The following is a 27,708-nucleotide window of genomic DNA, read 5'->3' on the forward strand; positions in this document are numbered from 1 at the left end:
ACCACCTCATTAACCTTCTGTTTGTGTTCCGCATCTGGATCAGGAAAACGAGGGGATTGTGATGAGTATATACGAGCGTAGGCTCGCTAGAAGAGCCTACAGAATACAAGATAAACAAGTGAAATTAATAGTGATGGGAGGGTGGGGGAAACTGGCATGAAACTGGTTGTATGAAACTGGCAACCCACTTGAAAATATATTTCCTGTTTATTAAAGAGCCGGAGAGATGGGGAGATCCCTGTTACTGAACAAACACTCTATGATTACTATCAGAATGTAGAACTTTAATGTTTTAATAAAAACCTTCAAAAATATCACTTACACTACCTTTAAGTGGTTAAGCTCAAAAGATAAAGCTGGTCCCCGCATGATTCCAGTATTGTAAGCAAAGTAAACCCACAAAGCAATAGAAAAAGATTAGCTTGTATTGTGGAATGTGATGATCAATCTATGTTTAAATATTCTTTCCCTTTTATGCTCAAACACAGGCATATCCCGAACACAACACCAGCGACCTGAAACAGAACAAGAGACAGGTTATTGGCACAGTAAGTTTGAAACGATGGAAAACCAAGTGCAGGAATGTATCTATTGACAACATTTTACCTCCAGGATTCCAAGAGCAAGGCAGACAGCACCAACCCAGAGCAGGTTTTTCACTACAACCATGGCACAACCCTAAGGAGTAAAACATAGTCAAATAATGTCCCAAAAATAAAAAGGGGGCTTGTCGTTGTGCGTGCATGCATGCATGCATGCGTGCGTGCGTGCGTGCGTGCGTGTGTGCGACTCTGTACATATGTATAATATATGTTTGCCTGTGAACCCTGTGGCAAGTTCCCAAACTTTTCCAACCAAGGACTCCCATATAGCCTATTGCAAAATTGCTTAATAAAATGAAGTTGCAGATTTGCTATTTTTGCTATTATTTGAAAATTAAACTGGCACCTAAAACCTTATGAATTGAATTTCAATTGAAATGTGTATATACATGTTATTGTACGCTGTGATTTGACTACTGACCGTTTTGTGTATGTTCTCTATGTTCTGGCCACAGCCTTCGGCCTTCACCTTGCAGCAAGAATCTGGGAACACGTTGCTTTTTCCCAAGGTGCTCCAGTTGTCATAGCTACTGATTCCACAGCACTTGAACTGCAACAGCCCATACATACAGGAAAGAATATGAACACAATAACCCATACAGTTCTGGACTTGTACTGTTTCTGAAGAAACAGTGTGGGCTTGATATTGATATACCACTCATATCCAGTTCTCCATTAAACACAGAGGTTCTTTACTCTGGAATACACACATACTTATTGACAACTCCTCATCTTCACTCTTAACTTTAAACATAGATAGAGGGCCAGCCTGATAAATCAAGCCTCTCCACTTCCACCAGAATGTAGCCCTACTTGTGCACGCACGCCCGCCCGCCCGCCACACACACACACACACACACACACACACACACACACACACACACACACACACACACACACACACACACACACACACACACACACACACACACACACACACACACACACACACACACACACACACACACACACACACACACACACTTCATATCAGTACTTGTTGTTTATCGTGTCTTATGCTTGATTACTGTTCAACTTACTACTTGTTTTTTGTTTTTTTAGGTGAGAACCTTGTAAGCCCTGTATGGGTTTTCTTACTTATTTCTGTCTTTTTTTTAATTGTTACCTTGGTACTGTTTACAAAAAAGCCTTTGTGCTGCTGTGACATTATCAATTGACTTTCAGTGTAAAAGTTTACTTTAAAAAGTTAAATATTTCCAAAAGTCAAAACATTTTAAAAAGCTGAAAAGAATTCCCCACTACTTCTGAAGAAAACTAATATTTTAAAGTTTGAAGGTGAAAGTATGCTAAGCCAGAGTGAGATGAAGTTTTGAGGGGAAAAAAAAGTTTACTCATAGGAGCAGTTAGGGGTTTAGCATCTTGCTCAAGGACACTTCAACATGATGCCAGAAAGAATGGGGATGAACTGGGAAGTAACGCTTGTAATGGTCCATTTGCCAACAGATCCCATTCACCAACTTGTTAGTCTGGAGGATAAATGAATGTCAGATAACCTGTTCCCCTCTCTGAGGAATAGGTTCTGGTGAACTGTCTCCATGCAGTGTTATAAAAGACTCTATTCCCTAACACTCCACACTATCACCAACTTCAGGCAAATAGGCCTACAGATAAGGCTCTGCACATCACCTTGGTCTGGATATTATCGATGGTGGTTCTGTCTGAGATCAGCTTCTCCGCCACCTTACGGATTCCGAAGCTCGCCTTTAAAACAACAGTCTGCATAGAAAATGGTACAAAATTAAAAAGAAACTTCTGCTAAGACAACAGCCCTATATGCTTAAACAGGGCTATACTTCATTTACGCTTTAATGAAAAAAAAAATATATATATACCATTTAATTAGTCTTGCATAGCCAAATGATCAGAGATCTCCGTCTATCGTTATGTATCGTATAGGCAGAGGCTGCATCGTAATATCACCAGTGTTTTTGACCCTCAGCAGTATAGCCTAACACTGTAGGGTGCGGTTATTGTACTGATTACACTGTTGACACTGTAACGATGTCAGGGTTTTTTGTGATGACACTGTGATTGCGTGTATTTTGCTCATGCCTAAGCTTGAGGCGGGATACTGTAATGACATTGTGACTGTTTGTTTGTTGTTGTTTGCTATTTGTCCTAAAGTGACTGGAAAAGCAGACTGCTATTTGTCTCAGAAATCTTTATACCCTGTATATATAACATGTACTGTATATAACGACGCAATGTGACATACTGTAGCTCTGTTTACACAATGCGGTACCCCCTCCAACTGTATGTACTTCCCCCAACTGTTTTTATTATATTTTGACACTTGCTTTGACAATGTAAACATATGTTTTCTCATGCCAATAAAGCTCATTTGAATTGAATTGAATTGTGTTTTATGTGTGACCCCGTGACCCTCGCAGGATCAAAAAAAGTTCTGTCCATCCGTCCGTCCGTCCGTCCGTCCATCCATCCATCTATCTGTTCTGTATTCTATATTGTAGGTCAGGCCATGGCAGCTGGCCCCGTTAATGAGTGTTGAAGCAGGGTTGGGTCTTGTTAACATTTGGTGTGTAAAAGCACCATTCATCCAGAGTGGACAATTCTTCAGTGCAGGAACCGGATGCTCATTTTCTGCTCAACGTCCAAGTCCTCCAACAACTTGACAAAATCCTCAAAGGAAATTGAATTGTCACCGTTCCAGTCAGCCTCCTGGATGGTTCGGTCGGCGATGCTGCCGAGCTGTTCGTCCGAAATGTTTGCACCAACCATCATACGCAAGACCTGTAAGAGCTCGTCGCGAGAGATCTTGCCATCTCTGTCCAGGTCGTACAGGCGGAAGGAGAAGAGTAACTTGTTTGTCCTGCTGTTGATAGGCTCGCCACTGCCGGCAGCGGGGTCGTTGCTCCTCTCGTTGTTGTCTTCCATCGGCCTGAAGTGAGCCAGGGTTCGCGTGAATCCCCTGAAGTTCACCTGGTCCTCCCCCTCAGCAAAGAAGGCATTGATTATTCGGTCCCCCAGGGGGTTGATGGCCAACTCCGGGATGCTTTGGAAATCTTCTTGACTGAGGGTTCCATTTTGGCCTTTATCCAGGGTGGTGAAGCGACTGTACAGGCGATTGATCTGACTGTGAGAAAAACCTGTCTCCTTCTTGATTTCTTCAATTTCCTCTTCTCTGAGTAACGTAGACGCCTGAGAACCCATGGTGAAAGACTACATATAAATCCTAAAAACCTGACGAGTGGAACTGTCTTTCACAATCAAGCAATAAAAAAGAAATCCCTCCTGCAGGCTAAGGCCTGGGTTGCACTTAGTTGTGGGTGTCGCGCACCGAAAATATTACATCCCAAAGAAAATCAGCTATTTTCAGTGCACGACGACAGTGCAGGTATAAATCAAGGCTAAAAGCTGTCTGAGCTAAAAGCTACTACCTTTTGTTTGATATGTTTCTCAGCATACAGATAGGTGATCATTAGCTGCTGCTTCGCCTCGCTGGAAATGAATCCAACCCGATGTTCTGTCCTCCTAGCTCAGAAGCACTGTTCCGTTTGTTTAAATAACCTAAGCGGTTGTGTTGTGTTGTTTAGATACTGCTAGCTAGTATCTTCCTAGGTGTGTCATGATGTCATCAATATGACATCAATCTTGCCCAAATATGGAGTTGGGGACACACTCTCTGATGTACAATGGGTACAGTGGGTATTACATAACCAGCTGCTTGCATTCCCAACTTACATCGTTCTCGACTTGCATTATAGAGTAGGCTGGTGCCTATGCAATATTTTTGTGGTGTGACTTTTCTCATGCCAGACCCCTGAACAGTGTTTGTGCCAAGTTTGGTGCAGATTGGAGCATCCCCTGTTGCCCCTTGGGACCCCTGGTATGTATATGTATGTATGTATGTAAATTATGTATGTATATGTATGTATGTACAGTATGTATGGTTACTGCCTAAAGTCTTTGGATTGGTTCTGCAATCCAGTGTTTTTACATTTCTGAGATGTTTCCATCCAGTTGTGGCCCTGACATTGAATTTAGACGTCACCACCAGACGGTTCGGCAAGCGGAGATCTCCAATCGTCTGGCTACGCGAGGCTGCCATGTCATTTACAATACTGAAGTGTCTTACCCTGCTGTAAAAGACGTAAAAGGCGGCCCCTGTGGCGACCTCCAAGACAATTATCAAGATAAGGATACAGTTGAACTGGAGACCATGGAGAGATGGAATAAAGTTAGAGATTTGAACCCCCCACTCCATATCAGTGCTCCTGTTCTTAGACATTTGCCTTTTCACGAATTAATGTGACAGTTGTCCGTGTATGCAGATGTGTCAATGTGCAATATGTTGTACACAGTAAAATCCTCAGTGTTCATTTAATTATTTGCACCTCAGAGAGTATACAAATGTAACAAAATGGACGCTTGTGGTCCATTTGGTTACATTTGTATACTCCCAGAGTTAAAAAGAAAGTTGCAATCCGGAACATATTTGAATGAAAAAAAGATTTTCATTTTAACAAATCTAGGTAGAGTATATTATTACAATAGATCATCTGCAGTTTTGAAGTGGTGTCCCTACTCTTCCACTGAGAAATTTAGACCCTGGTGCGAGGTGGTACGCTTACTGGTTGACAAGTAGCCATGCCTGAAGCGCATAAGCCCAATATCTGCCCTGGCCAAATGAGGATTCCTTCTTGGATAAGCAATAGATGTTTGGTAGACCCATGGGCTCAACTCTCAGTCTCAGGTAACATAATACGTATGGATTGCAGATTTAACACTCAGGTTTTTGCAGTGTAAAGAGATAATATAATCTGAAGCACATTGTGTAACACATAATGTCACTCACCACACCCAGCATCAAGGTATTCTCTATTATAGCGCCTAAACAGGCCATGGCAGCCAGTAGTGTAATGATGACACCTGCTCAGGCCCGGATTGGCCGTCGGGAGGACCGGGACTATTCCCGGTGGCCTGCCCTCTAGTGGCCTGCCTGAAAAAAAAAAAAAAAAAAAAATTTTTTTTTTTTTTTTTTTTTGCATCAAAAAAAAATATCAGGTCAGGCCAGCCATCCACAGCCAGCGCGGCGCTTAAGTGATGCAGCAAAAAAAAATCTCTCCTAAGCTCAGGCCAGGCCAACCACAGTCAATTTCAATTCAATGCAGTCAGTGTTGCTTGCAGCTCAGTGCAGCTGCAGGCCACCCCCCTACCTTTAACCCCCAAAAAGGCCCCCCTTTTGTAAGGCCCCCCAAAAATAAGGCCCCCCAAAAAAAGGGCCCCCCAAAAAAAACGGCGCGCGCTGCGCGCGCGCAGGGTGGCCTGGGTGGGCGTGTATCTCCCGGCCAGATTTGGAGTCCCACTCCGGCCCTGTGACCTGCTACAATGATGACCATAGAGATGGAACCGATTTTCGTTCCGGTGATGATGCCGATCTCCAAGAAGGTACTGCGAGTCTTCACTCCAATGATAATGAGAGCAATGCCAGTTGCCTGTGAAAAAAAAACATCTATCTATCTTGCTTATTTTTCTCCCCATCCAAAGCACGTTACATTCACACACCGACGGCGGAGTCAACCATCTGCCCATTTACTGCAATTAGAGGTTCAGTGCCCTTAAAGGGCAAGACCACTTTGGTAGAGCTTTGGGTTGTGTAGTTACCTTGCCATAATGTAACTCCAAAAGGTGGACAAGAAATCAAAAATAATTATTCCATTGATTAGAAATGGATAATTCTAAATATGCTCCTCATTGACTTACATTGTACGGTGAAACAGCTCTCAAAGTCATTCTTTTAGCCCGTAAACGAATGTAAACAAAGTTGATTCTGACAGTAGAACATCACCAAACCCAGTACCCTCGCTATTTTTATTAGGAAGAAAACCCGAACTGGATCTGCGGATCCGGATGTTCAAATAGTAAAATCAACAGGAAGTTGACATTTTTATATATAAAAAAAAACAGTACTGGGTTTTGTGATGTTCTATATTGTCTGAATCAGCTTTGTTTGTGTTCGTTTACAGGCTAAAAGAGTGACTTTGAGAGCTGTTTCACTGTACAATGTAAATCAATGAGGAGCATTTTCTTTTTCTTGTCCACCTTTGGAGTTACATCATGGCAAGGTAACTACACGACCCAAACCTCTACCAGAGTGGTCTTGCCCTTTAAGGGCACTTTGACACTAAGCAAGGGGAGCAGGGAATTGAACCAGGAATGTTCCAATTCCCAAGTGGCTGCTCTACCTCCTGAGCCACCCCATCCTCAGGTAAATCACATTTTCTATGTACATTCTACAGTAACTATAACACTTTTCTAGCTGTTCTGAAATCAACACCAATCTAACTCTGGAAGAGTATTTTAGAAATTCAAAACAAATAACGTGATGCATATTATATGTATGACAAATGTCTTCTGTCTTCTTGTACAATATTGTAAAATAAATATGAATAAAGTACAGTAAATATAAACTTACCAAGAAAAGTGAATTGAAAAACCCACTTGATAAACGTGCTAAAACATGCACTCATTTTGGCAGTTATCAATGTAGGCAGTCCAAAACCTTTGAGCTGTAACGTTAATGAATTAATAAAATCTTTAAATCAATAGATGGAGACTGGAGGTTTATGTGTTGAGCGAGGCAGAGGATGTTGTAATGTCCAGGCTTTATTCTGTCAAATGAACATCCAACAGAGAAACGTCTATCCAAATAAAGATACCAGTAGCTGATACTGTATTTGACTATTGTTTGACCGGCCTTATCTGCTCTGCGGTTAGAGTGAGAAGTTAGAGAGCCATATACACACTGTGTGTGTGTGTGTGTGTGTGTGTGTGTGTGTGTGTGTGTGTGTGTGTGTGTGTGTGTGTGTGTGTGTGTGTGTGTGTGTGGATATATACCTTTATTATCCCGCGGGGGAAATTCAGTCGCCCAGAGGCGGCACAGCAGTTAAGGTTACAGAGTTACAGGTAAAGATTAAGGAAAAAGCAATATGGAGTCACAGCAGAAAAAGAAGAAAAGAAAAAAAAGAAGGTAAGAAATTAAGAAAGAAAGGGTAAACTGCTGAGCTACTTCCGAACACCTCTGCCCTCAAGGAGCGACGGAATACAATGTGTGTGCGCGCGTGCATGTGCACTTTCATTATGAGGCCCAAAGGTCCCCACAAGTATAGCAGAATTTGAGAAATAAACATATGTGAGGACAATTTTCCTGGTCCTGCAAGAAAAAGAGTATTTTTTGGTTTAGGCAAAGATTCAGGGGTTAAGGATAAAAATGTTGGACAAAATGGCAAAAAAGGTAAACATGTCATTTATAAAATGTCTGTCCTAAAATGTGATCACAAGTGTGTGTGTGTGTGTGTGTGTGTGTGTGTGTGTGTGTGTGTGTGTGTGTGTGTGTGTGTGTGTGCGCACGCGCGTGCTTGCGTGTGGTGGGGAAAAGGCAGACATGCAGTACATACGAGTCCTCCAGAGGAAGGAAGTAATTTAGAAGTCTTGTTAATGGCAGTCAATGGAGTGTGGAGCATGTTCACTTTGAAGGAGTTACAGTGCTTGCCATTTATGGTTTTCATAAGATCGGACATACAGCACAGTTTCAACACAACATGATTCTCTATTACCCAATGAATAATAAGAAACAGCTTTTTTTTTAAATACACCATTGGCTCGAGACCCAAAAGAGACATTTTATGTCTCCCAAACTAGTAAAAATAGCCGATCTTCCCAATTATAAATGTTGTTTTATTGTTGTAATTTTATTTTCTGTGAGGGAACCGGGGAGGGTGGGGTATGTGTGGGGTTGTATGTCTTCATAACTGAAAATACTAAAAATAAAGTTGTAAAAAAAAATAAAAAAATAGCCGATCTGTTGTGAGTGTGTAGAGCTGCTATTTTAATTATAGAATTTGTAAGACTTTTTAAAAAATCATGTATTAAAAGGGACCCATAAAAATGTGTCTGTGACCCAAAAATGGGTCCTGGCCCATTGTTTGGGAAACACTGGAATACACCATCCGCAGAAAGAGAAATAAGCGCCGTCACCTGAAGGAGATATTTGCCACGACACCAGCCCCATCACTCTGCTGGGAACCATAGCAAAGCTTCCACATCCAGAAAGAATGCACTCAGTAGAATGCATGCCTCTGCCATGCAATTGTCAAGATACGTCATTTCCACCTTATGAGTTGTGAAATGTTGCCATCTCCCTTGTACTCATGTCCTTTGACATTTTGGACAGTCGATAGTTCGATAGTCAAATCTTTGCCGAATGTTCGCCTACCGTACTTTGACATTCCCAGTGTAGGGTCACTAGGGTTCATGTGGTAAAAAAAAGCATAAATATCTGAATTCCTGTTCTTTATTTTTACCGCGTCCGTCCACACTGACTGTGAACTCTGGGTAAAGCAATGTGGTTGGTTTATGCGTGTACATGGGCTGCTGATTTATAGTGGGGGACAGCAGAAAATAAATCCCCACCACCAGCCAGGAGCTAAATCACTCAGTCTGTCGCATAAAGAATTCATTGTGGCCACAAAGTGTTCTGCGTCAAGTTTGACGGCAGGACAAGGACAATATAGCTTGCATGACGACAGACCTCTCATCAAGTTTGGGGACAAGTAATTTACATGCACACGGGTCAATGCTTTTGTGTGCTCGTAAAAGTCTTTGTGGAACCATATCTGTCTGTTCTTATTTGCCTGGCAAACAATTCAGGCTTGACAGATTGTCAAATTAAGTGGATTATTTTAAATGATGGCTGTTAAGTTTAACTTCATTCTCATGGTCTCCATTATTCAGCCAATTAGATGAGTCAATTCACAATTATTTGTCCTGTGAGGATTTGTATGATCTCCATTTGACCACTGATAACGAAAAAAGTAGTGGTTAGATGGTGGGCGTATTTGTACCAGGTAGCAAATCACATTCAACTCGTCTCCCATATCTATAGTCTCATGGCAGACGTCTATTATGAAACCCTACTGTGTTCTTGGTCACCAGGATCCGAGTTGAGAACTAGAAAAGTGTGCTCCTCGGAGCAAAGGTCTCCCCCCAAGGCCGGGTTGCCTACCCAGGGCCCGCAAACTTTGGAAGGCAGTCATAGCCAATTAGAATGGGATCTGAAACATCTGACTCATACATGTCAGATGTTACACCCCAGAGATAATGTGTACCGATTTGTGTGAGTTTTGCCAAAATCTGTAGGAGTAGTTAATAGCAAAAGGTTTTTTGAAGAAAACTTTTTCCCAAACTGAATCGGCCTGTTATAGCGCCACCATGAGGCCGATTAGAAAAACGCAGGGTGTCATTTCTTCCATGGCCTAGTGGGGATGTGCTGCGTTCATGATTTGAGGCCCTATGTAGGCTACAAAGCGGGCCACTCCTGCAAACTTTGGAAGCCAGTCTTAGCCAATCAGGATGGAATATGAAAAATCGGACAGATTGATCACATGACTGTACAGTGTGTACCGATTTGTTGATGTTTGTACAAAATCTGTAGGAGTAATATCCAAAAATCAACCTCCTGGTGGCGCTATAACAGGCCGATGTGAAAAATTGGGGGCAGCGGTTCTGCTCTGTCCTCCAGGGAGTTTGTCAGTGTGTGCACAGTTTCACGCTGATCGGTCCAACGGTGCCAGAGACTAGCTGTACACAGACATACGCACACGCACAAGGACGGACAGGGGCGAAAACGTTGTCTCGGCCACGCCTTCGGCCAGGAGGAGACAATTATTGTTTTAGATTTCACCATTATCTACAATGTAACCTGTACAACCAGAGGAGGGCACTGTTGGAATGTTTGGTGTGGTCTGGACAGTTGAGCATGCCAGTTATTTTAGTAACTGCTACTAGTACACACTGTCATCATGTCACAGACTTTGTGGTTAAACCCATGAACCCTATAGCATCCCTATTATGGGCATGTCATAATATGACATTTGCTGAAAATAGGCGAACATTCACTGAAAGAAGCTGGGATTTGGTGTTGAGGGGGAAAAGCAGGGGGCCCAGACCTCGGTCAACAAAGTGCATAGGTTTTAAGTAGTTATGTGCCTTGCCCAAGAGTACATTGAATATATATGGTAGTTGTTAGATGATGGGAGAAAGACTTTTGGTTAACTTACTACAGAGCCATTTTTAATTAAAATGAGCATGGGGGAACTTCCAGTTATTCAATATTTCCTCTCCCATACGCCTAAAACCTAATGTGATCATTAATGTGCGATTTCCATTTCAGCATCTAAGCTGCCTTCATCAGGGTTGCCCACATCATATCTAACTTACTAGTCTATTATCTCTGAAGGCGTTGTTTGGAACAGGATGCAAGACGATTACCATAGTTAGAATGCCAGTCAGAGAGAGAGAGAGAGAGAGAGAGAGAGAGAGAGAGAGAGAGAGGGGTCTTTGCCTTTCCTGTTGTGAGTTCCTCAGAAATGTGAGTTCCTCAGAAATGTGTGGGGAGAGAGAGAAGTCTTTGCCTTTCCTGTTGTGAGTTGCCCAGAAATGTGTGGATTGATAATTACAGTATTATTTTTATCTAGTTTATTTCTCCTCGATTGCTTGGCTCTGTGCGATTATTTTACTTGTATTAACACTTGTTATATAGCCTGCATTGTTTGAAGTGGTTATGTTTATAGTTTGTGTTTGCTTTTGGCCATTACATGTACCGATATAGGTTTATTTATGTACTGTATGTTGGGTTTGCCCCTGTCCCTCGTGTTTCCTACCCCCTCCTTAACTGCCTACCAGTGACTGGTCTGTGACTGGCCCTGCCCTCATAAAACACCTTATGATGAGATGCACCTGTAATACAGTAGATTTTCTGGTGTGAGTGTGCACCTGTATGCACCAGCTCTCCCATGTATCGGGCAAGGTCTTGACAGCGGGAATGACCCAGTCTTTAAACTGTTACTCTGCATCCTGATCCTATAAATTCTCCACACTTTGATGCAGGTTCCCTCTAGTCTGCAAAGGTTCAGAGCTGGCCTACTGTAAAGTCGGACAGTGCATGAGGGTTTTCTCACACTTGTTGAGCTCTATATGCACACATTCCAGGTTGCTGCATCATTCATTCATTCATTTATTCACAAATACATTAAATAATTGCAACACTTGTCATTGTCAAGTAATATGATGTCACAAAGTGCTGTCAGTTCCTCATTATGTTTGAGCCCTTGCACCTCCTGGCTGCACTCATGCATTTACAGTATATTGAACATGCAGGGGACATTAAGCAAAGTCTGTGAGGGTTCTGAGACAAGGGTGGATGTAGATTAACTGCTATGTTGCAACACAAGATGCTTCTGAGAAATCTTAGTTCCCCCTCCCCCTTCTGTGGTAGGTATTTAGCTTGATGCCTACTTTTGGAGCACAAGCCTCCTCAAATGACCACAGAAAACAATCTGCACTTTCCTACATAGCTGAATGCATGTAGCCGGGGCAGCATATCTTTTCGTGTCTATGATCCGGTCGGGAGCGGAAGTAACTCTACGTCACCAGGCGCGTCATCCGCGTCATCAGGTGGCCGGATGGGCAGATCCGGAAGGTCCGTCCTAATAAAATCCTTGATGCGGCGTAGTTTAGCTTATTTTTTTTTATATAAATGTGCGTGCACTATCCGGAGACTATTTAGCGTCTGTATTATCCCACGGGGAAATTCTATTCCATTTAAATAGGGATTGGGGAACCAAAACAAAGCGGCACCGCAAAACCGGATGCGCAGAATCCGGAAAGAGAATTATTTTCTTTTTTTAGTTTTCAGTAGGCGTGGCCTAGACTGGATCATATGGGTCTTTAATAACGCATACCAGGCTTTCCTCCGAGGTGGAAAGACTGGTGACGCGAGGTTAGAATTCATGGTAAGGGACCACATGCGATACCTTCACGGACCACCTGCGGTCCACGGAGCACCAGTTGAAAACCCCTGGGTTAGAGTAGACAAACAGTCATTAAACACACCTGTGCGTGCATGCACACTATTTGCACCCTGATGAAGGCCACCCAGCTGCAACACATTTGCACACTAATTTAACCTTTAGGCATTTGAGTTTTGTAAGAAAAGAGATGCCTGTTTGACTTGATTTTCTCTTTGAGTTAGCTAGGCCTATATGTTTTCTAAAGTGCACTGCTCCCCTAGGCTATACTGTACAAAACACTGAAACCAAAGCAGTGGTTTGTTCTTCTTCCATTATAGCTATTTTTTGTGTTTGAAGAGGCTATGTATTCAACAAAATATGAGTTTTCTTCATATCCAAGAGTAGAGGTAGGTGGAATGCGTCTGCCAGCTGCAAATAATCATCCTTTTATCGTTGGAGGCTCCATTAATCACCATGTTGTTTCAATCGGGGAACATTTGTAGGCCCAAGTGAACTGAACTGTATGTGTACCAGCATCATCAGAGCTCCCAACATATGGGACCATTTAGCGTACTAAGCCCTGGCGCACTCTGTTCTCCCTCATGTACTCCCACTGGCCGCCTTTGAGTGAAATATGTCCACTGCCAAAATGGGGTGTAATAATTCATGACATTTATTTTGCTATTATTGTATTCTCCAGAGGAGCAGTCGGTATGTTTGTGTTGTAGCCAAGTAGGCTACCACATGAGACACCATGGGAAGCATTTGATCTTTGTTTGCATAGCTAATCATTTTCACAACGTACACATTTCCTACTACTTTTATGTAGGCCATGAAATGTGCCATAATGCACTGTTAAGGTTGTCACTTGTATCTTCTTTGTACAATTGCCAATATGGCTTCCATCTACCTGATGGCTGAGGTTTGTACAGCACTGATTGGTACATTGGCTAATGAACACAGAAATGTGATTGATATGATAGCATTACTGTAGTTCTCTATTGTTCCCATAACTGGGAATTCCTTTTTTTTTTTCTTAAACCAAAGAAAATAAACAAATCAATTGACAGAAGTTAACAAATTAGTCACATATGGTACAGAGTATTCACAATGGCTCATACTGTTCACAGAAGGATATTGTTGTATAAACAATAGCATGTCTGGCCCCAGTTTGCACTAAGAGAAGAGAAAATATCAGTGTCTCTGGCTAACAAAGGGATCACATACGGTAGAACAAAAGGTCAGCTAACACACCTTAGAGCCACACCCAAGCCATAATGAATCCAATACCAGGAATGGTATTAAATTAAAAAAACGAGTCTTGTAGTAACCTTTCATAACTACATGGTTATACCTCTACTGCGGTCAAATAATCCTTGACCAGGTTTTTTTTAAATAAAAGTTTAAGCCATTAGTACTTTCCCCTTTTTGTCAGGAGCCAAATCAAACACAAAGTTGCCCTACTTGTTCGTCTTGATTCCTGTGAGGTCATATATCTACCGTGATGTCAGACTCCTGTTGTGACTTGTGTACACGACTTAAACGGTGTGTGTCGACTGTGGCTTTTGTCAGACGGGGACAGGTGCCAAAGTGAAGTTTGGTGACCATGCTGTGCTGAAAGCAGAAGTATTCTTTTTGAAGTGTCTCCAGGTAAGAACAATCTTTTCATCCAATGCATGTCCACGGTCCTTTTGTTTATTGAATTTCTGGTTCATGACTTCTGTTTTCTCTGGTTTGTTGCATTCCTCATCTTACTCATTGTGTGCTCTCTGTCCATCTCTCTCATCTCTCTCCCACACACTTCCTGCTATCTCTCTATCTTTTTCACACACACACATGTTCTCTGTTTCGCTTGTCTCTCCCACCCTCGATTCAGCTCACAGAGGGACAGGGCTGGGAGGCCTGCCTTTCTAATTGGCCCCTCTGATAAAGCTGGCTGTTTCCTGTACAGCAGGGTTGAGTGGGCTGTGAATGAGAATGCCCTGCTCTGTTAGCAGCTCAGAGGATGTGTGAATAGAAACACAGGGGAATGTCTGGCACAACAGACCCTTAACAGAGACGGAGAGGCTAGAGAATAAACAGATCAGAGAGACCAAAAAAAGAAATGACATTGCAGCGACTGTTTGATACAATGCCATTGTTTTGCTGTAGTTTCTTCTAAGGATGGACAAGGGCAGTAGCAACTCCAAGACATTTGTGTCCACTTTCCATTTCGACCTGAAGCCCACCAGGAGTGTGGAGAAGAGCAAGAAGAACGGACTGGACACCAAGGAGAAGATGCCTGTTAAAGGCAGCAAGCTGGGACTCTCCCCTTCAACAGGTAACCAGAAGGATGGGCAAGTGGGACTGACTGTTATAGTCAGTGGTGGAAGAAGTACTCGTACCATAATGTAGAAATACTTTTTTACAAGTAAAAGTCAGGTATTCAAAATGTACTTGGGTAAAAGTACAAAACTATTGGCATCAAAATATACTTAAAGTACCAAAGGAAAAGTAGTCATTATGCAGACTGTCTCATTTCACAAGTTTTAAAAATGTGTACACATCTTTTGAAAATAGCAGATGGGGCTGGAGTGGTTAATGCATGTTTTGTACCAATAATCAAAATCCCCAAAGTAACTCAAATTGTCAAATAATTATAATGGAGTAAAAAGTACAATATTTGTACTTAAGTCCATACTCAAGTACATGTACTTAGTTACTTTCCACCACTGGTTATAGTGTTATGGAATTAAGTGTCCCACCATGCTTCATTATAACAAAAACAACATTTGCATGCATATTTACATATTTGAGAAGCTCTTCTGCCAGCCAACTCTTTCTATTGTTTACATGTATCACAGGGAAAATGGGTACTAAATCAGTGTGTTGTGATTTAGTAATGCTCTGTTGTGATCCTAAAAGCTCTTCCTCTATTAAGGTGGTGACGGGTCATTCAGTTGAATTAACTCCTCTGTAAGCAAGCAGTGAGCTCGGAGAACAAGATCACATAAAGGCAGTATCACACGCAATGTAGTGAAGTTTATTAAACACACTGTAGAACATTGCACAAGTCATATTATGTGACCGGAATATGTGTATGGCTAATACAGAAGTCCAGGTTGGGATAGGAATAGTTAAAAAACCTGATGATATAGAAACAGTGGCATGCAGTTTCTTGATGAAAGAGTAAGGGCACATGGTGTCAGAAAAACATACCTGTATCTATATGCTTACACAGCTTAGGAGTGAGTAAGTATACTTATCTGTATGCTTACACAGCTTAGGAGTGAGTAAGTATAGTCATCTATATGCTTACATAGCTTAAGAGTGATTAAGTATCGTTAAAAGATTATGTACAGATACTGGGACGTTGGTCAAACCAATTGTGCATATTGCAACAGAGTATGTTAAATCCCATCCCACAATTTGTGTGTGTTTTTTTTTAAATATTTGTATGAGGGTGAAGCAAAGGCCATTCTTTGGCCCTCAGGTACATCAAGAGTTGTACAGTAGAGAAACTTTGCATGGGCATAGGTTGAATACTTCTACTTAATACTACTTCAATTAGATTAGCTGCCCATTCAGTGAGTTCCCCGAGGCTATGTTTCTACCAAAGGATGTTTAGGGTGTAACTATCTGCAAAGCATCTGATTATCAAAGACAGTTGATACTTTTTCTTTTTTTTTGTAACCGCAGAGCTCTCAGATAGAGAACAGTTTTTCCTCTGGCATTTGGCTCTCATTAAGTTGAGTAGTAGGAGTGCCATGTAAACTTTTACCACATTCCTCCACCACCTCACCACCCCCACCCCTGCACATAGGACAGCACAGCTGGTCTGTTTCCTGACAGTTACCTTCCGTATAAATGGATTATTTTTTTTTTGCACAGCCAGCCTGTCCACGCCGCCAACAAACACACTGTTATGAAAGCAACCTTTCACATGGATGACGAGAAATGTAGACACAGACAGACGGGTGTTAGTTTGCTCTGATTGACATGTCCTGATACTGATGGGTAGGTAGGATCTTGTCAAGGCTTGAAGCCTCACGGAAGATTATTTCTGTGAGGACCAGTTGGTGTGTACAGTACAACCACATGATGACAATATCCTGGGTTTAAAGGATGTGTCACATGTCTATATTTGCTTGCTATTGCTTTGCTATTTGTCTACAGGTAGATATGTATTGGAAAGCATGTTATCTCTTTCGCTTGTCTCTCCCTCCCGCGATTCAGAGAGGGACGGTGCCGGGAGGCATGCCTTTCTAATTGGCCCCTCTGATAAAGCAGTTTCCTGTACAGCAGGGTTTTAAGCAGGTTTTAAATGCATTTACCTCACCCTTTATTATACCTTATATACCTACATTCCTATATATACATCTATTATCCGGCTCATGATCTGCCTGGATCTTTTCATTAATAAATCTTTTCATTCATTTCCTTCTACATAGTTGAGAGCAGACGATGCATGGTACATAATTTTAATCATCGTCTTACCATTGTGTTGCCAGGAAATGCTTAGGGGTTGACTTCCTGTGGTCTTCCTTAGCAGGGGGCTTCTGAGGGCTGGGTGGCTGTTTGTGTGAAATCTAAAAGGCAATACAGGACAGTTGGCCATTAGATTGGAGAGCTGCACTCAGGTCTATGTACACTGGGTTTCCCCTACAGCTGAGTAATCAGGATTGACTCGTTTGCTGACAGGAAGTTTTGACTCATTTCCCTTAGTAAACATGTATTTTAGATGTATTTTTACAGCTTAGATAGATAAAGTGTTGGCCATGTCATTCAGACCAGGTGTTTTCTATTACAACTAAACATGGCGATTTTGATGTGGTTGGATTTGTGGTTAGATCTCTGTTTAATCTGTTCAAATTAAAGACCCTTGGCCTTTATCTGTCCACAGAATCCAGCTCCGAAGGAAAAAACTCCTGCAGCAAAGGTTAGTTGAACCACGTCATGTTGATAGACACATGCTTCTCAGTATCCTTACTACAAGTACAAAATAATAGTTTTTTTCACATTGTTTTTGTTCCTAGTTGACACATGCTTGCACACACAGTAAATACTCACAGCACACCTACAAAAAAGACCACCCATAACATTAAACAGCAACTTGGCATTTAACATTATATCTGCTGTATTCACTGCATCTGCCTTTCCTCAGGACCACCTGTGCAGTTTGTGGACCCTCCAGGGAAGGTGGAGGTTGGGGTGGGTGACCAGGCCAGACTCCATTGTGTGTTCAGCAGCGGCAGTGACCCAGTGGCCTGCTGCTGGATTCACAACAGAGACAAGGTGAGCAGTGTGGCGTTTTTATTCATTTGATTTGGTCCACTATTTTTCATCACATTGTTAGACATCCTAGTAACTGGCAACTAGTGCGTACTCTGCATAAAGCTGCATGATTAAGGCGTTGTAATAATTGGGCACATGCAGAAGTTAAATTCCTGCCCACCGCTTGGGGTTTGAAATTGAATCCTCTGCAGTGCCTCTGGATTGGCTGGGCATCCAGCCAGTAGAACTAGGAGGAATATAGGGTGTTCTCCGCATGCGTTACGTCCTCCCAGTAAAACTCCAGTCCTCACTGTCGGGTGAAAAGGAGCAGCCTTGACAGCACGTGTATCAGAGGAGACTTCGTGGATATTCTCCTCATGACCAAACTGTCTGAGTTAGCAGTGACACGTAGGGCTGGTAACTTTGCTCAGAAATTATATTCGAATATTGGTCTTAAAAATTGGCAGATATTCGAAGATTAGTATTATTATAAATAATTATATTTAAAAAAACAAAGTTTTCTTTTTTTAATGTTTATTTGACAGGGACAATACAAAAACAATGTATAAAGTGCTCGGATCCAATTAAACATATATTGTTTGTTTTTATAACTTGATACATTGTTTTTTGTATTGTCCCTGTCAAATAAACATAAAAAAAAAATATTCGGATATACATATTTTCCCAATATTCAAATAATATTAGAATATCGAATATTCGTTTACCAGCCCTACACGGACTAGAACACATTGGAATGTGGAATTGTCTGTCTTCCATCTGCAGGTGGTGGTGGAAGGTCCTCGGACCCGTGTCAGCAGCAGTGCGACAGAGAGCAGTGTGGAGATCGACCAGGCATGTCCAGAAGACGCAGGCTCCTACACCGTTGTGGTGCGAAACCGAAGGGGCTCGGCCCAGCATACGGTCTCCCTCAACGTCATAGGTGAGACCAGTGGTTCCCAAAGGGTGTGCCTTGGGATTTTGTGACAACCATACATTATTGCAATATATACAGCTATACCCTATTAACCAATTTCAACCTGGGGTCCCTATTTTAGCACACCTATTTTTGAATGCGTCAAGGTCAATCCAAAAACATCCATGAAATGTATAGCCATGAATATAAAAGCAATACAGAACATTTGTTACAAAAAGCAACATAAAGAGTTACTGTACAGAAACTATGAACTGTGATAAGATAGGCTGGAAGGTCAGGAAGGGTACTCAGGCTGTCTCTCTTTATCCTGGTCTTCTCTCATCTTCCCATACATCTGAAAGAAGTGTCCCTTTTCTCTCATCATACCAATTATGGGCATACTCCATCAACAAAAATGCCTAGTATCCAGCCATACACTGGATGGAATGTAGGAATGTACTGTTAGGTCCAGCATGTTCTGGTACACATGAAACTCGAAATATCAAGACTCAAATATGTTCAGGACACTGCTCTATGAAAGTACATGCTGCTCCAGTTAGCAACGATTTTATTGTAATGTAGTTGGTGGTTATTCGTATTTACATATCTATATTATTCACCATATTTGTACCAGTGTTTATTATGTCATGCACTGCAGAGCTTTTGAGAAAATGCTAAGTTAACTTGGAACAGCCACAACATACATTTACAGTATAGACCGTATAGCAGGTAGAATGTAAAGTAGCACTAGTAGTAAAATACTAATAATAGTATTAATTTCCTTAACTTAAAAAACAACAAAAACTAGAATACACAACTGAAGTTAAATAGAATTGCACTGTAATTGCTATACTGTACCTGGTTTGCTTAACTGGTCCTAATTTTAGGATCACAAACACTCATTCCTGGAATTTTGTAAATCATATTTGATGTCTTGCATTCGTTCATTCTCCCCTTTTCAGCTTCTATTAATTAGGTCAAAGAAAAAACTAGGATTAAAACTAAATAAAAAGTAAACAAAATCTAGTCGACTCCTAAAAGTACTTGCACACTTTACAACTGAAATCAAACACCAAACTGAAGGACAAAAAAAAAACTATAACTCTGATACAGAAGTGGAGCTGCTATCAAACGTACTCTTCACGACTATAGTAGAATGTAGAGCCAATTTGCTAGAAATCACCTCATCTAATTTAATGACTAACTATTGTATAGGCAAATTCTGGGCTTGTGTTTTAGTATGTGTGCGTCCAAACTAAGCTCCGAATTTCTCCTCAGACCGTCCCCACCCCCCAGCGTCCCACCCTGTTGTCTCCCAGCTGTCCCCTGAATCCCTGGTCTTGTCCTGGTCGGGACCCACCTACGACGGAGGCAGCGCCATCTTGGGCTACGCGGTGGAGATCAAGGACGACGGTACCGACGAGGCCGGGAGCTGGACAGAAGTCACCGCTCACTGCAAGAACACTTCCTATAAGGTCCGCTCAGGGCTGGATCCTCAGGGGAAGTACCGCTTCCGGGTCAGGGCCTTCAACGCTGCGGGGGTCGGCGAGCCAAGTGAGGAGTCTTCCTGTGTCAAGATGTCCACTGCAGGTTGGTCATCTTTCTTTTTGAAAAACTTTACAAGTGAGGGCTTGAAGTAGAGACTGAATTTGAGTGCAGACATTGATGATACAGATTTTGTATTTTTACTTCACTTCATTCCGATGCTGCATTTGTATTTAAAGGAGAGCAGAAAGAGGAGATCCAGCCATATGTGACGATAACCATTGACACCGCACACAGCGCCAAGGACCACTACAATGTGCACGAGAAGCTGGGAACGTAAGTACAGATTGTGCAGGTGAATGTCTCAAATGTTTACGCATACTGTGCCTAAGGGATTTCATCTCATTGACTGAATTTGTGGTATTCGTCGCCTCGTTGATGGGTGATAGAAACTACAGGGATGTGCAACACAACCCTATAACACCACAACTACACAGGAAATCCTTTTGTTGAGTTCCTTTTGGTTACATTTGTGCACTCTTGTTTGGTGTTAAATTAATCTTACTGAATATATATATATATATATATATATATCAAATATAATGACACTTTGGGGGTCCTTGACATGGAAAAGTTTTAGAACTACTGATTTAGAAGGCATTTGTAGAATCGGCCTCAGGTCTTAATGGGTTTAACTAGTGGAGCCTCCAGGATGCCTCATTGCTTGTGCTCTCTTTTTTGCATACATCTAAATTCCAGAGGGAAGTTTGGCCAGGTGTTCAGGCTGTCCCACAAGGAGACCGGCCAGGTGTGTGCGGGGAAGTTCTACCGAGGCCGCACCTCCAAGGACAGGGCGGCGGCGCGCCAGGAGATGGAGCTGATGAACTGTCTCCATCACCCCAAACTGTGCCAGTGTCTGGCCGCCTACGACACGCGCGCTGAGATGGTCATGGTCATGGAGTTGTGAGTATATATGGAAGTGGCACGGAACAGAGAAAGGCTTCATAATGGGAGTGCATTGTTGAAGTTTACTGAATTACATTGCAGAATGCCTTTTTTTGCTGGCTCACAAAAAAGCGGGCCCATTTTCAAAAAAACGTTGGAATATTTTTGAAACATTTTAACACAAATCTATTACGGGGATCAGTTGGCACAAAATATTTTCAGATGGGGGTCCGCAGTCAAAAACATATTTATTTGAGGGTCCTTTACATGAAGATATTTGAGAACCACAGCTCCAAAGTAACTTTAAATAACCATGCAGATAGCCAAGCAGATAACCAAGATGACACGTAATGTTTTCTCACGGCATGTGGCCTGTGTGTCTGTGTGTTGTGCGCATGCAGCATCGCGGGCGGGGAGCTGTTCGAACGCATCCTGGATGACGACTTTGAGCACACGGAGCCCACCAGTGCGCGCTACATGCAGCAGCTCCTGGAGGGGTTGCGGTACGTTCACAAGCAGAACATCGTGCACATGGACCTCAAGCCGGAGAACATCGTCTGCGTGGACACCACCGGAACGCGCATCAAGATCATCGACTTCGGCTTGGCTAGAAAGCTGGGTTAGTTGAAGTTGCTGTAGGATTTGTGTTTGGCTGGGGCAGAGGTGTGCTATCATTGGTTGTAAGTCAGTGTTATTACAAAATCACATAGTGTACGTACATACACTATGTGTACCATATTTTACTCTATAATAGCTTATTTTTTTAATCTTTTGTTTTATCCTCCCCCCATGTAAAGCTTATTTGGGTACTATATACATTTTTGTAATTATTATTATTATATTTACATATACATTATCCCCTTCTTCCAGAGCCTGGTAAAACCTTGAAAAGCATGGAGGGGACGGCAGAGTTTGTGGCTCCTGAAGTCATTAACTTTGAGCCTGTTGGTTTGGAGTCTGACTTGTGGAGCATTGGAGTTATCTGTTTTATTCTGTGAGTACAACCTCAAACTGTTCTGTCCTGTAGCTGTGGTCACAGTAAAAGGAAAAGAATGCTGTGCCTAAAAAATGTGTCTCTAAATAAAAGCGTTTATCTTTATCGCCATCTGCTGGTGTTTCTAGCCATTAACAAGACACTTGCAGTGCTCCACAGTGGCACCAAGTTCTTACAAAGAAAATGTACTTGTCTAGCTTTTAGGGGTGAAACAATTAAAACATTGATTCAAATGATCAGTTAAGCGATGTACAGTATCATACAATTTATAATGTGTGCTAATCATGTAAGCTTTTCTTTTTAACTGCTGGTTAAATGTGTTAATCAATTTCAGGATGTCATGCTCATTTACCATCCTTTTGTTCTTTAGCTTTATTCTAGTATATTCTAAATTAAATCTAATATATTTTGACAGATAAAAATATTAATTGCAGCCCTAAAACAACTTATTGGATTCATTCTGGTGACATAAGACTATAATATATTCCACTTGCCTGAATGTCTGCGTATGTTCTGCAATATAATATTACAGTGTCCTGTTGCTACAGTCATAGACTGTACCTTGTCATTAGTCTTGAGTCTGTTTTTGTTGTATTGCAACAGCACTAGATGCCACACAACATTCCATGTGTTTTGACTCATTTTTTAAAAACTTGTTTCCTGACACAGGCTAAGTGGTGAGTCTCCATTCCAGGGGAACAATGATGCAGAGACACTGGCACTTGTGACATCTGGCACTTACGAGTTTGATGAGGAAAGCTTTGAGGACATCTCTGAAGAGGCGAAGGACTTCATCAGCTCCCTGCTGAAGAAAGACCCCAGGTTTTACTTCTTAAGTGAATGGCATCTGCTGTTTCCTATTCTCCAATCAGTTGGTACTTGGAACTAAACTACTGCTGCTTATTATGGTGGATTTGCAATCTGTCCAGCTGAATTGAACCGCCCACCTAATTACTACTAAAATACCTACCACCATGATGTCAATGAATGTCCTGCTGTTTGCTGAAAAATAACATTTTCAAGCTACAGTAGTTACTATTCTCAGGTGATATTTTGTGACTTCATAGAAGAGACAGCAATGTGGCATTGTGATGAGTAAAATGTAAATACAGGGAAGCAGAAAAATCATGGGTTTGTGTCCATAATAATAATAATATCTAGAAAAAGTGTTCCTCAGAGCACAGGTCTCAGCCAGGTCAGAAATCGGCCTCATGGTGGCGCTATAGACGAATCCACAGACGCGCTGCGGTGTCAATGCTCCTATACCGCAGCAATATGGCCGCCTACAGGCAACTACAGGCAGCCTGTCTGTGGATTCGCCTATAACAGGCCCATGTGAAAAATGTGAAAAATTTGGGGCAGAGGTTTGGAATTGGCATCCAGGGAGTGCAAAGTTTCGTTGCGATCAGGCCAACAGTGCCGGAGATTAGCTGTTCACAGAAAGACGGACGGACAGGGTGCAAAACATACTCTCTCCCCATGCCTTTCGGCCTGGCGGAGACCATAATAGTAATGATTATAACAATGACTTGTGATCCAACCATGTGTTCCACTGTGGTGCTCCAGATCCAGGCTGTCCTGTGATGAGGCGTTGGCCCACCCATGGATGGTCTCTTTCACCCCTCTGAACCGCAGACCCACCAAGTCCCTCAACAAGGAGAAGATACGAAGATTCCTGGTCAAGCGCAAGTGGAAGGTAACACACACACGGCTCTGTAACTGTTCATGTGAAACGGTAACCATAATCTTACTCAACAATATGACCAGATTGCTTCTCTATCAGTGTGTTAATATCCCTCTGTATGTGATTAAAGGATAAAAATCACTTTACTTTAAAGTGCATTGTATATTCTCACATCAATAATACATTTTAGCCTACGGTAGTTTTACAACACTATGTATAAACAATAGTGTAAGTTACTGTTGGGAAATTTACTTTCAAAATATATTGATTTCAATTAAAAGGAATGTTGCATTACAATATGACTTTCTGCACCAAATAATAAGTTAAACTTATTACATTCACAAGTGTAACATTATTAAGCCATTAAATTAAATGGAAGAGGGTAGGCTAAATGGAATATTGAAATGCTATTTTAGCAGTCTGCATGTCATAATGAGACTATTGGATATTTTCGGGCCATGTCATAGTCCCTTTAAAACTCAGGAGCACCCTCTATCAGAGCATGGTAGATTAAAAAGTATATAGTAAGTCTAATAGCAAGTGAGAGACTAGATTCATTCATTCGTTCATCATTAGTGTGAGGGGAATTTATTAGACGCTATAACAGATAAATATTTTTCTCAAAGCAATGAGTTACTTGATATACACTAGTAACTGTAATGACATTCCTCCATTTGTAAAAGTAATGCAGTTTATTACTCATGAATGTTATATTATTATGTCATGCATTACACGTGACACTAAATATAAACATTGGTGCAGCCTTACCTTAAGAATTGTAATTTCCAGACTCAGAGGCTCAATGTTTTTCACACTGTTGTTTACATGTTTTAATTGTAGAAAGCCGGCAAGGCTGTCCTGGCCCTAAAGCGGATGACTAACCTAACCAGCAAATCGGAGGATCCTGGCAGTCCTTCAGAGGGTATGACACACAGACACACACACTCACACAATCAGAGGCGCAGCCAAAAGAAAATTAGGGATGCGCCGAGACCACTTTTTAGTCTTTAAAATGCACCAATTGCTTCAATGTTTAGCTTTTCCTTGAAGTAAAACATAAACATATTCTAAAATTATACTTCTGAAGTCAATCTTTACTTAGCAGTTGCAGGTTTAGCAGTTGTTTAATAACCAAATAGCCAATTACAACATGCCTGTCCCTTTGGGTAATAGCCAGGACCTAAACGGCCGCCACGTCCCTACTGGGATTGATGTCTCTTAGAAACACACACCCTTCAGGTTATATGAATGATGTCACTTGTAAACACAGCTCTTTGTTAGTAGTTTTTTTACTAGTGGCAACAAGTTGCAAACTTCTACACTGTGCACCTTTTCTTGCCATCAGCAAGCTTCATGCCTGGTATCTCTGGCATGTTCCATGGCCCCTGTCTAGATCTCAACCCACTGAACACATTCTGTAATGCAGTGGTTCTCAAACTTTTGGCCATCTGAAAATGTTTTGTGCCAGGGACCCCCAGAAGAGAAGATTTGTTAAAAATTCAAAATGTTTAGATACTGTACTTTCCAAAACATTTAAAAAATAGCAGATGTACACTGTGAACTTGTAGATCTACCATTTTTAAAGGGCCAACATATACATGGATAAAGAAGTTAAAATTATGGTGATGCTATATTAACTACTTTGGCTGGGGACCCCCCGGAACCTCCCTGAAACCCCCCCCCCCAGGACCCCTGGGGTCCCCACTTTGAGAACCCCTGCTGTAACGTCCTTCTTGAACTCGGGGCTCAACTGTATATGTCAGCTGGTGTATTTGATTGTACCAATCCTTTTTGTCATCAATAAAGTGTTTTATTGTAATCATCAAACTATGTGTTGCTCAGAGACAGGCTGGAGCCCAGAGGCAGAGAGAGCCATCCAGTCACTGGGGGAACAGTTCGAGAGCGAACCTCTCTTCCTGCAGCCCCTGAAAGACACCAACCTGCCCAAGGGAGCTACTGCCCGGCTAACATGTCTGATCCAGGGTAGGATCCCGCACATGTGTAAAATGTAGCATCGTATTACCATATTATTTCTACACCGACAATATTGTCTCAAAAGCTAGGATTATATTTGCAGAAATAGACTTAATGAGGAGCTCAATATCTGTTTTGCTGGCTGGGTAAAATGCGACTATACTGTACATGTTGCATCGTTTCAGTTCTGTCATGGATCAAATGCCACTCTGTACATCCGACGGATAACATTGTCCAAAGGCCACAGTGTTCACAGTTTGAAACACAGTGTAGTCTACCGTATCAGAGGAGAACTGATGGACATGACAGGTCAGCTCTCCTAGGCTCTGACAAAGTTGAGACAGGTTTTTTGGGTAGTCTATTCTTAACCACTTGAACCCTAGCATCCCTATTCTTGGGCAAATATTTTGTGAAAATAGCAGCTCTACAAGCTCAAAATACATCGCCTTGCAACGCAATGTTAGCGTACAGTAGATCGACTATTTTCAGCAAAGAGATTTGGTGTAGAGGTAAATACTGCGCCAAATACTCACTGCATCACAACTCGGTAGCAAATGTATACTCGAAAGCTGACACAAGTGATTTTCTTGGGTTACATCTTCTGCTCACTGCATTGTTTTTCATTGTGTGAACCTCTAGGCTACCCAGAGCCAGAGGTGCAATGGCTCCAGAACAAGGGCCCTGTGAACCAGTCGCCCAGGGTGACCGTGGAACGCCTCAAGGACGGACTCTGCACTCTGGTTCTCTCCGATCTGAGACCTGCCGACTCTGGAGTTTACGAGTGCAGGGCCACCAACGGCCTCGGGGTGGCGCTGTGCTCTGCTAAACTGACCGTGGGGTTGTAAGGATAAGTGACTGACTGGAAGTGGAACTGATGGGGAGGATGATGCATGATTTGTTTTGGAAATCTTACATGTCCACTCACTGGAAGGAGCTTTAATTCCAGACAGTGTGTAGACATTATTATTTAATCTGTTCATGGGCTAATTATTTCATCCAGCACCTGGTCTGCATCAGCTTAGAATGTTGCTCTTCATTTAAAAACTAAGATTTTAACTTGGGCTGGGATAGGTTGCGAGCATAAACACGGACGCACATTCACTACCTGGCTTTGATATATAAGAAACATTTTTAGAATGGATTTCTGCTCTCCTCCAGCCAAAATGTTGGAACACATTCACATGTCACCAGTTTAATAGAGCACTTTGTGTCTTTTTATTGTTTAGCTGCTGATGAATCTGATTATATTTTCACTTACACACGCACAAGAGCACAATGGGTTCTGCTTTGTTTAACCACATGAACCCTAGCACCCCTATTCTGGTGGCAAATATTTGACAAATACCACATCTACAAGCTCACAACGTGCTGCAGGCTTCTACTGTAGATTGTCTATTTTCGGTGAAATATTTGGTGTAGAGCAGAAAAAAGTGCCGTGTGGACCCTGGTCAACTAAGTAATTTATATGGGGTTTAACTACCTCTGTTTTAAGTCTGCATGTTTAACTTGTGTTGTTCAATAAATGTATGTGTTGCTAATATTACATGAAAATAAATCTTAAAAGACTGAATTTTAAACCTTGTATTCTAGGACAGATGGGCTCATGGTAATCAGCTACTCTATGGCATGTAGAGATAATATTTAACATTAGGAGTGAATGGTTTGGTTGCAACGGTTGATTGGTCTGCTTGTAAAGCAACACCAGTTACTGAGGTTTCTGCTCATTTTAGTTCTGGACATTTGTCAGAAAAGTTATAAACAAAACTTTTCTCTTTCTTGGGAATATGTACTGTATATGACTATTCTCTTACCTTTGAATGTATTATTTGTTACCCAATAACTTTCACATAGACATGTGTGGTCGGGGAAGCTGATAATTTGCCAACTCCAGTAAAAGCTGTGAAATATATTGTAATGGTCAATGCACTTCACAATTCAATGGTTATTACTTCACTTACTGAATATTGTTTATATACTGACCATGTTTTCAAATGTCTTTTCCCCCCCTATACCCTCTTACTGAACTT

General features: G+C 41.8%; 3 protein-coding genes across 6 annotated transcripts; 1 reads left to right on the plus strand and 2 right to left on the minus strand.

Moving 5' to 3' along the window:
- Positions 1–170: 170 nt before the first annotated feature.
- Positions 171–7,243, minus strand: LOC311059655 (CD63 antigen-like). 2 transcript variants are annotated; one of them, XM_084077668.1, is made up of 8 exons: positions 7,060–7,243; positions 5,965–6,079; positions 5,440–5,513; positions 4,720–4,794; positions 2,250–2,339; positions 1,024–1,152; positions 607–678; positions 171–515 (listed from the first exon to the last, which is right to left on the minus strand). In XM_084077668.1, exons 2-8 carry the CDS (start codon positions 5,981–5,983, stop codon positions 444–446), a joined length of 531 nt encoding a protein of 176 aa, XP_083933794.1. In that variant the 5' UTR covers positions 5,984–6,079; positions 7,060–7,243; the 3' UTR covers positions 171–443. The 2 variants fall into 2 exon arrangements, with proteins under 2 accessions (XP_083933794.1, XP_083933795.1); XM_084077669.1 differs by lacking the exon at positions 607–678.
- On the minus strand, positions 3,198–3,794 carry LOC311060472 (calcineurin B homologous protein 1-like; the record flags this gene model as incomplete). Its single annotated transcript, XM_084078653.1, has 1 exon — positions 3,198–3,794. One exon carries the CDS (start codon positions 3,792–3,794, stop codon positions 3,198–3,200), a length of 597 nt encoding a protein of 198 aa, XP_083934779.1.
- Positions 7,244–13,957: 6,714 nt separating the features above from the next.
- LOC311060664 (myosin light chain kinase, smooth muscle-like) lies at positions 13,958–27,251 on the plus strand. 3 transcript variants are annotated; one of them, XM_084078933.1, is made up of 15 exons: positions 13,958–14,083; positions 14,585–14,753; positions 17,316–17,351; positions 17,577–17,707; positions 18,470–18,626; positions 19,878–20,189; positions 20,324–20,420; positions 20,844–21,047; positions 21,431–21,648; positions 21,900–22,023; positions 22,693–22,845; positions 23,590–23,719; positions 24,548–24,629; positions 25,550–25,690; positions 26,321–27,251. In XM_084078933.1, the coding sequence occupies exons 2-15, from the start codon at positions 14,597–14,599 to the stop codon at positions 26,524–26,526; spliced, it is 2,148 nt and encodes a 715-aa protein (XP_083935059.1). In that variant the 5' UTR covers positions 13,958–14,083; positions 14,585–14,596; the 3' UTR covers positions 26,527–27,251. The 3 variants fall into 3 exon arrangements, with proteins under 3 accessions (XP_083935059.1, XP_083935060.1, XP_083935058.1); XM_084078934.1 differs by lacking the exon at positions 13,958–14,083 and having other exon boundaries at positions 14,343–14,753; positions 25,556–25,690; XM_084078932.1 differs by lacking the exon at positions 13,958–14,083 and having other exon boundaries at positions 14,344–14,753.
- Positions 27,252–27,708: the final 457 nt, after the last annotated feature.

Source organism: Gymnoscopelus microlampas (assembly GCF_963454915.1).
Source record: "Gymnoscopelus microlampas genome assembly, chromosome: 14".
Classification (NCBI taxonomy): Eukaryota; Metazoa; Chordata; class Actinopteri; order Myctophiformes; family Myctophidae; genus Gymnoscopelus; species Gymnoscopelus microlampas.